Below are 9,074 nucleotides of genomic sequence, written 5' to 3'. Positions count from 1 at the left end.
AAATTTTAGACAGAAAAGTAAATACCAACCTTGTTCTCTTTGCTGTGAAAACCACTCCATCACTTGCTGGTCTAGTTCGGGATATTTCGGAGTGAAACGGCCCATCGTCGCACGTTTTGCAGACATCTTCAGCTCTCCGGAAAGAATAGTCGCCTGGTCTCTTCTCCAGCGTCGTACCATGGACTCGCTTAGTCCATATTCTCGAGCGATTTCCGAGTTGTTTTCTACCGCTTCAGCTTCCGCGATAACTTTTATCTTGAAAGCCATACTATACGAGGAACGGCGTGCTTTAGGCATGATGATAAAAAGTGACAGCGACGAAAGGTATACTCGATAGATTGATACTTTGAAACGTTTAACTGAGATTATTATTGTTGTTGTGGTTAATCTGTTGTCGCGTGGTAGTATTTATACAGTTCGTTGGATCAATTGATATTCATATCTCTTGATTGGTTCGCTTTTTTTCTTTTGTGTTTATTGTAATTCATTAGGTTTTGTGTTTAGTGAGTCAATTTCTTATGTTTTCCGTGAGGTTCGCTTGCTCAAATGGCCAGTTACAATCAATAATTTCGCTCTCGGCTTATAGCCGATGGTTTTACCTTTTTTTTTGGGCAGCTTGAGTGTAGCGTAAAGACCCTGAAAGTCAGGGTCTCGGCTTATAGCCGAGATCGGCTTATAGGTGAAGAAATACGGTAATGACTCGTCAAATGTCTTCCCAGCTTTCTCCCAAGCCTTAATTTTATCATCAAGATCACCTCCCTAGGTAGAAAAAAATGCACAGTTTAGATTGTGTATATAATCCCCAAGTATGCATGGTGAACATGCAGTAGTTTCAAAGAGAAGGCTGGAGGAACTTATTAGCTAGTAAGCAGAAAATTTCAAGGAATTATCAGTTTCCACATGAAGACATTTTACATAGACACATGAATTTCTGTGAAACAATTCATGTACCATAACAAAACAAAACAAAAACAAAAAAATCTGCTGGCAAACCTCTTGCAAAGACCAAGAGGTTTACCTTTATAGATCATGCCCGCAGACGCATTTTTCCTTAACTAAGGTAAAGAGATGTAAACCCAAAGTTTGGTTTCATTACTCAAACTGGAATTTTGGGTTATAATTACAATAGTAAAAATGAATTGACAAAAAATGATTTACATACAATTTGATGAGACATGGGACAATTTTTAGGGGATGAGATAACATTCAAAATTCATGCAACAATTTTAAAAGCACAAATTATCAGAACACCTTTCCATTTTATCTATCTGAATACTTTCTATATTTATCTAGTAGTTTGCTGCTACATGTACATGACAAATGTCAGTTGCTGTGTGCTTTTCAATGTGTAAATATTGAGTTATGAATTAAATTGAGGCGGGGAGAGAACAAAAGAACAAAGATGATCTAGCAGTCACTATATCATGATATGCTAAGTAACATCACATGTGTATCACCAAATTAAAAACAGACTTTAAATCAAGACAGATATATTTGACATAAACATCCAAACTCACCTCACAATATTCTGTAACAATGCAGAAGAACTCTCCATCCATGAAACTATCCAAGAACTTGTCAATGTTAGGATGATTTAGCTAAAAAAAGGTGAAAAATTCAATCTGGCACTTGTTGTTACAAAGACAGTGGGAATTGAGAGCACTCTCCCAAACAGCTATGCTACAATACTTGTAGGGAATATCACAAGTTACATCAAATTTTTTTTTTACTATTTCTATGTCCACAATTCATCTAGCCTGCTTGCAGGCCGTAGTTGGTGTGTGCATGCAAGATTCAAGGGGGCAAATATATTTGGTTGCCATAATGGATGGGTGGAATTGATCTGGGAGGAGTGACAAACCAAAAGGGAGGAAAGAGGAGGAGAAAATCCAGAAACCCCCCCCCACCTTGCCTCTCACTTTATCACTTGTCCGAGATCTTCCACCCGTCCAATATAGTGACCAAATGTATTCACCATGTTGAATCTCCCACATACCAACTTTCCCCTATGAGCAGTGTACAATTCATCATTTCTAGGCAACCTCAGAAAGTCTCAGTTATTTCAGTTAAAGTAAAAAAATACTGGATGTTCATTTGACAAATTTAAGTTTTTTAAGTTCAGGGTATATGTTGCTTGTTGTACATTATGCTCTCTTGCATATCTGTCGATTAATACGAGCTAAATTTTTAAACCTACATTGGATAACAATCTAGCTTCTCTCATGGCATCTACTGTTTCATCTGGCTGTAGCTCCCCCACAAATATCTCCTTCAAAACCTTCCTAAATGAATTAAGAAGATAAATTGTGTGTCAGTGATAAAAACTTTTTTACAGATCTGCTGCTGAAGAAGTTTGTTGAATAATTAATTTCTGATTCCTGTTTCAAGGTTGTTTTAGTGAACTCTACAGTTACATTACATAAATTCAGGTTTTTTTTTTCCATGGCATGGACAAATAAGCTTAATTGCTACTTGATTGTCCATTTGTTGAGTGATCTTGTTCCATACTAATAGCAGAGTTGAATCAGGGAGAATTTTCTTACAACAGCCCTTTGTTCCATTAAAGCAAGAAGAGAAGATTCATATGGTAATTTTTTAGTTAGAAACGATCTTACCCTGAAAGACACGTCCTCGTTCTATCCACTACCAAGGTTAATCTGATACCTGTGGCTTTCCTCTAGACTCCAGTGTGTAAGCACAAATACAATCAAAATGCACCTCACTTTGTTCTCATAAAAGTTTGATGTGCATAAAAAGCTTAAGCTTTTATCGTTTTCGACTTGCAAGTAGTAAGTAGCGATATGATTTTAGCTGGGTATATCCTAATTCATTAGTTATCTTACTTAATTATTTAGACACGACCCCACAAGCGAAGTGTCGTTTTTAATACTTATCGTGTATAAATAAAGATTATTGATTGATTGATTGAGCGCAAGAGGTCACCTTCTAAAATATTTGTTGCAGCGAGTTCTTCATAAATCAATAAAGTGTTCACTTGCGTTATACATCTACACACACAGTTTTAGTTTCAATAGGAACTGAACATTTTGCTCTTTCCCACTGTTACGCATAAACAGGGGAACAATGGTATCGACATTCTACAAAGAAAAACCACCAAAATCATACAGTGATATTGGTCAATAAAGGTGCTGTAAACAAAAAAATTAATGATATCACACAAATGATAACCCTGCGGCAGCCGGTGGAAGTTTTACCGCCCAGATAAGTCCGCCTGTTGCATACTTTTCGGACAGTTTTTTTTTTTTTTTTTTACATCTACTACGCTATGGAAGTGAATGTATGTTACTCTTTCTCACCGGATGTGTGGAAGAGTTGACTGACAAACGAAGATAATTTTGATTCCGAACAGCCAGTTTTGGGTTAGTAGTCCATGTATGGGAATACATTGGAATACATTGGAATACATTGGAATACATTGAAAATATATACCGAGCTCAGGACATTTTACGGGGTCATACATGGACTCCTAACCGGTGAAAAAGAAGGCGCCATTTTTGATTTGATTAGTGGTGTTTCACCAATACTAGCGGGAACTCACGACTAAAGTTTCCGTGAGGACCTTCTTCAAGAGCCATTACGATGAAAAACCTGTGATGGAACGGACCTCTTGGATACATGGAGGGGGAAAGAATTCTGAAGGCGCTTCTGAATGGTGAAACAAACGATTTGTTTGAAGACACCAGTTTTGCAATTATGTTTCCTTAAAGCAAGCTTATGATAGCTTTTAAAGTTTTGTGCAGTTTTATGATTATCATCAAGCTACAGGGAAACGATGTTGACTTTCCATCGATTGAATTTTAGTAAATGTGGAATACCATTCTTCTGAAAAATAATTGCGCACGATCGATGGAAAGGGTATTCGTTTGCCTTCATCGACGGGAGAATGTTTTACCCATGTAATACACTTGTTTTGCATACTGAACTTTACACATTTCCAAAGATACTGACAATAAGTAGAATTAATTCAACAATTAAGAGCTTCTTTCATCGGTGATCATTTCCGTTGGTGATCAATTCCGTTATTCTCATGTTCTCAAATTATGTGTGTTTTGGGGGTGACATTGTAAGGAGAAATGAGATGCTAGTCACCCCCAAGTCAAAGGGTTAAAAAAGGCGAAATCTGTTTAATATTTTTGTGAGTACATGAAACAACATTTTGAAAGATGGCATGATTATGTTTATGAAGCAATTCTCTAATTTTCTTTTAGACTATCTTTCTCCGCTACGATCACCCTTGAATGCCAAAAATGGCAGCAAGTTGGGTTGCAAAGTTGCAGAAGAATCTGTGTCAAAATACACATTGTTTTCAACCAAGTTTCTGAGATGGGCTATTGAGACTTTGAAAAAAGTCAAAGCAAAAGGGAAGCACCTTGATGAAATCACAAACTCCTCAAATTTAGGTAAGTGAGAGCTGCAAAATAAGTGTACAGAGTTTTCAAAAAGGATTGGCTATTAGCCAGTATATGGTTAGTTGCATGCATTCTGGGATCTTGGGGCATGCTGCCCACAAAGTATTGTTTCTGGGAGAGGGGATGGCACAGGGGTGAGAGGACTCACCCCCCCCCCCCTCCATGTTGTGATGCACGTTCAATTCCTGGACTTGGCATGAGATGTGGGTTGACTCAGTTTTTGGTTCTTGTCCTCACTCCAAGAGTATTTTCTCCAGGTCTTCCTGTTTTCCTCTCTCTGTAAAAATCTGCAAAAAATTTTTTTTCTTTCTTTTCTTCTATTTACCTCCCTGTCATGGGGAGCATCGCATATGGTCTTAGGCAATAAAGACCCAGTTACCCCCAATTGAGTTGGTTTGTACTTAATCTATTTAAAATGTATGGGCTCTAAAATTCTATCTCATGCATTTGTTTGGAAGTATATGCAAAGTGATATGATAGTTGGTTGGCTAGGTAAACATGAGCTAGGTAGAGATTGAATGGGTGCTCAACCAGCATGAAAATGTAATTTAACCTTAAATATTTTTGTGGATGTTTATGCGAAAATGGCCTTCAAGGAAGTTGTTTGTTCAGGAAATTTGTTGTTTTTTCACAACTCAAAATCAAGGTAGTTTTTTTTATGTTCTAAAATGGTGGCCAGTACTTAAGGAGAACCCTGAATGTTTATGACTTTTTTTGTCCCTTCCTCTCCAAGCATCTGAATATAAAAAAGAGACTTGAAGAAACCTCAGAATTTTTTTTATTTCTTATCTTTGATAATCAATCTCAAAATGACTTTTGTCTCCTACACGAAATATAGTTTCTAGTTGTGTGATAGTGGGAAACAATACACCTGTATACCTTCTTAGAAAACCCCTGATCATTTTGGTGAACCGACAATACTGACTTTAGTAGTAGTAAAATACTAATGAACAACTTCCTTAAAATGGTTGAAAAATGTTAATTTTGTTTGTAAGAGTTCATACTTATCCTTCATTAGAAGTAATGTGAAAATTAAAATGATTACTGACTAATATACAATTCTATGGATTTTTGTTTAGTGAGTATGTTGCTCAGCGACACATTATCTATTCAGAATGGTAAATATCTCAAGTTTATTCCTTCACTGGACCAACTTGGCAAGACAATTTATTTGATTATTGTTCAGCTCATATCTAAGGGTCAGTTTGACCAGGCTTTTTGTCATGCTAATGACTTGCTCAAGTTCATTCAAGTGGTCAAGTCCTGGAAAAACTATGATGGTGGAAAAATGGAGAAGGGGCTCTCTTCACTCTCTCTTCGAATAAATGGATGGTCTCCATTGTCAAATAGAACTCCTTATCTTGTGGAAGGAAAGTATTCTACTGTTTGTTACTAGTCAGTTTGTGAGAGGTGATGGGTGAAGTACAACTGTATGTTGTCATTCAAAGTGCAGTTTTTGATTCACAGTTTTGTTTTCTTCACAGAATTCACATTCTGAGAGAATGTGTTACAGTTGCACAGCAAGCAAGCAAGGTTATTCACGATGCTCTTGAAGACCCTGATATTCCTTTATCTCTTAATGAGCTGTGATGGCTGGGTAGTACTGTTTACAATGTAGGCTGTGTGTCCTATCAAAGCGACTGTTTTACTGAGGGAGTGCCATTGCTGGCTCTTGCCTGTGATGAGTTAAGAATCTGTAGCTTTGGAGCTGAAACAGAAGAGAAAATCATTGTCCAAGCTGAAGAGGTAAAGTCTGTTCAATTGATGAAGGTACTATAATTTAAAGTTTATTGAAATAATTAATAGTTCAGTTGAACTATGGTTTGACCCTATACATGAGAGTTTTCCTTGCTGAAAATGTTACATTCAAGTATTGTTTCAAGACTGTCTTATGGGAAGCAGGTGTTCTAAGCTAGAACAAGGTCCTTTCATACAGTCAACAACTGCCAGAATTCGACAAATTTCTTAATTACTGGTAGCTAAACACATGTAGAAGTAAAGAACAACCCAGCACAGGAGTATAAAGGGGTTTTGGAAGACTTTAAGGGAAACTTTGACAAAAAGTTTTGTGCTGAACTTTTCAACTTACTAGCCAAGTGGCCAGTGACATCTTAGATGTTACAGCAATTTTAGTTTGTTTACTAGCCAAACTGGCTGTTGGAAATCAGAAACCACTAGCCAAAACTGAATTTCCACTAGTCTGTGGCTAGTTGGCTACCATTAGTGTGGAGCGCTAGAGGGGAGTAACCTTTTCATGAACTGGTATTCTTTCTAGGGGGAATCACCAACACTCCTAATCAGTTCATGATTCTGAAACTGAAATAAGCTGTGACAAGATAGGCCTTCTAGCTCATGAGGTCAATTTGCTATGGCTACAAACATGAAACAGGTTTGCGATGAACCAAATAGGAACAAGGGTGGGTAAGAGGGGAAAACTTATTACTCTTTCACTCCCAAGATTTCATTCATAATTCTCCTTAGTGTCTGCTTCACAATTTCTATGATCTAAGTTTGGAGAATTTGGTATTAGCTTAACTTATAATCCCTTTATCAATTGGTATTTGTCTTTATTCTCATTACTTGTCTGTTTGATATAGTGTTGATACAGTAAGGAGAAATTCTGTCTTGGTCACTCATGGGAGTTAAAGGGTGAATGTAGAATAAGTTGCTGATCACAAATCTAATGTTGGCTAACAATGACATGGTGAGTTTTGAAAATGTTTATTTGGCAATGTTTGAAAAATACTTTTCAGGTGAAGCTACTCACAAAGTATGCCTTGCTAGTTGACTGTCAAAGAAGAGCCGGAAGAATCAGGGATGCACTAAAGACTGCTTCAACTGTGGTCCTGGTAGCACTGAAAACAGCCTCTGATGCCCACACCCTAAAACAGCCAGTCAGACAATGGGTCTCAGTGAAACATGAGCTGGTGAAGGATCTACAGGAGGGAGAAAAACAGTCTGAGAGATGCAGGTTTGCAATAGAGTTCAAAATAAATATTAGTATTTTGATGTCGATTAACTTAAAGCTTATGAGTTCTAAGCAGATGTCAGATCATAATGTGTAAAAAAAAGGTTACAAGAACTCCAGAAAATTGGTTTTAATTTGTTTAAACTTGATCAAATACATGCATGTTGTTTTCATAATCAAACAGAACATACATACATGCAGCAAATATAAAGATTATTCCATGGGAAGTGCCCTCAAACGATTTCTATTCACAAGTTGCGATGCATCAGAAAAGGGAGGAGTGAGTTTTTTATGCATTGCAGCAAGTGAACTATCATAACATAACCGTTGAAATGTGGCAGATTCCTCACCTCAATACACCAAAATCCTAGTTTTTGGCTCGTTCAAGGCTTCAAAAGGATCAGATAAAATTAATTTAAAGAGGGAAGAAAAAAATGGGGGGAATTCTAATATTTTTAAGGTTGACTCTGGAGAGATAAGGCATAGTGATAAAAAAAGACAAAATGATATAATCATTATGGTGTTGAAGAATTACATAATTAAAGTAAGATTGAGTAAATTGGAAACTGTTTGAAGAAATTTCTTGGTTCTTTTTTCTTCTCAGAACCCTATGCAGTGCATTTGCAGAGCAAGAAGATGCAAAAGATGTAGAAGGAAGCCAGCTCTGTTTTGTTTTGCAGGAAGAGCTTGCTTGTTACAAGACCAAAAGGTAACAAAATACTTTCTTTTACATTCTGACTTCTTCTTATGGTTTCCCCTTTCATAAGTGAAGTACAACTGTACCTGCCAAAATGTTTCATTGAATTGTTCCAAACTTTTTCAGCTATGACACAGCAGTAGGGCAAATTGCTGTAGTTCATATATTTTGAACTGCGGTATGAGATACGTATGATGCACGATCCTCGCAGTAGATAGCGCTATTTAAGCAATAGCGCTACAGTGTATTTAAGCAATAGCGCTATCTACTGCGAGGATTGTGCATCATGCGTATCTAATACCGCAGTTCAAAATATATGAACTTCATACATTTCATTGTATACTTACAATTGTTCACCGCCTTTGAGCCACCTCACTTGAAATTTCAGCCAGTAGCCTAACTTCTTAGCTACCAGCCTGAAAGGCCTAGTGCTGTTGGACAGGATGTTAGTCAATGGCAGGCAGGGCTCCAATTTAATTTTTGGATCACTAACCCTTCGGGTTAGTAGACATCTTTTTTACTAACCAAATAATAAAGTTTGGTATCCAAGCTCACAAGTTACGATATCTCAAATATTGAACATTTTGATAATAACAACTAGGACAAATTAAAGAGTAGCTGAAATTGCATAGTGACCTCAAAAACGTAGACAATTATCCACCTATTTTATTTCCCTCTTGTTTACCATGATTAGTCAAGAACAGTACATCTACAGCATTCTCTAAAAAGAGTTAAAGTTGACTTAACAACTTGAGTATTCTAAGTATTCCTCTGAGAGTCGGGCCTACGTGCTCTTTGCCCTGAGGTCTACTGATGTTTAAATATGTTAGAAAATGTTACTCACCATGTCGGGTTAGTTGGACAAATTTTTAGTAACCAAACGTTGAAAATTACTAACCATTGGTTAATGGGTTACCATTAATTTCGAGCCCTTGCTTGTAAATCCACAGCATTTAAGTTGCTATTACCAATCCATACT

The 9,074-nt window shown here is 36.9% G+C and overlaps 2 protein-coding genes across 5 annotated transcripts; one reads left to right on the top strand and one right to left on the bottom strand.

Moving 5' to 3' along the window:
• Positions 1-643: 643 nt before the first annotated feature.
• LOC148717152 (serine/threonine-protein kinase Nek11-like) lies at positions 644-3,482 on the bottom strand. Its single transcript, XM_088744687.1, has 5 exons — positions 3,318-3,482; positions 2,198-2,282; positions 1,518-1,598; positions 692-759; positions 644-650 (listed from the first exon to the last, which is right to left on the bottom strand). Exons 1-5 carry the CDS (start codon positions 3,479-3,481, stop codon positions 644-646), a joined length of 405 nt encoding a protein of 134 aa, XP_088600813.1. The 5' UTR covers position 3,482.
• A 50-nt stretch (positions 3,483-3,532) lies between these two features.
• Positions 3,533-6,052, top strand: LOC148717151 (uncharacterized). Of its 4 annotated transcripts, XM_088744407.1 has the most exons (4): positions 3,533-3,673; positions 4,230-4,421; positions 5,510-5,548; positions 5,915-6,052. In XM_088744407.1, the coding sequence occupies exons 1-4, from the start codon at positions 3,637-3,639 to the stop codon at positions 5,926-5,928; spliced, it is 282 nt and encodes a 93-aa protein (XP_088600533.1). In that variant the 5' UTR covers positions 3,533-3,636; the 3' UTR covers positions 5,929-6,052. The 4 variants fall into 4 exon arrangements, with proteins under 4 accessions (XP_088600533.1, XP_088600534.1, XP_088600535.1 ...); XM_088744408.1 differs by lacking the exon at positions 5,510-5,548 and having other exon boundaries at positions 5,915-6,050; XM_088744409.1 differs by lacking the exon at positions 5,510-5,548 and having other exon boundaries at positions 5,617-6,034.
• Positions 6,053-9,074: the final 3,022 nt, after the last annotated feature.

The sequence above is a fragment of the Stylophora pistillata genome, chromosome 14 (assembly GCF_964205215.1).
Source record: "Stylophora pistillata chromosome 14, jaStyPist1.2, whole genome shotgun sequence".
Taxonomy (NCBI): domain Eukaryota; kingdom Metazoa; phylum Cnidaria; class Anthozoa; order Scleractinia; family Pocilloporidae; genus Stylophora; species Stylophora pistillata.
The sequence above is the reverse complement of the archived record's forward strand: the minus strand, read 5'-3'. Positions and strand labels throughout refer to the sequence as shown.

What these genes read in the sequence shown, in the direction of transcription:
- LOC148717151 (XM_088744406.1), top strand. Translation starts at nt 3,637, where the DNA reads ATGGAGGGGGAAAGAATTCTGAAGGCGCTTCTGAATG. An exon ending in TCTGAAGGCGCTTCTGAATG is followed by an intron (nt 3,674 to 4,229) that starts GTGAAACAAACG and finishes ATTTTCTTTTAG; the next exon opens with ACTATCTTTCTCCGCTACGA. An exon ending in CACAAACTCCTCAAATTTAG is followed by an intron (nt 4,422 to 5,509) that starts GTAAGTGAGAGC and finishes ATTTTTGTTTAG; the next exon opens with TGAGTATGTTGCTCAGCGAC.
- LOC148717152 (XM_088744687.1), bottom strand. Translation starts at nt 3,481, where the DNA reads ATGTATGACCCCGTAAAATGTCCTGAGCTCGGTATATATTTTCAATGT. An exon ending in TCAACTCTTCCACACATCCG is followed by an intron (nt 2,283 to 3,317) that starts GTGAGAAAGAGT and finishes TAATTCATTTAG; the next exon opens with GAAGGTTTTGAAGGAGATAT. An exon ending in TTGTTACAGAATATTGTGAG is followed by an intron (nt 760 to 1,517) that starts GTGAGTTTGGAT and finishes TTTTCTACCTAG; the next exon opens with GGAGGTGATCTTGATGATAA.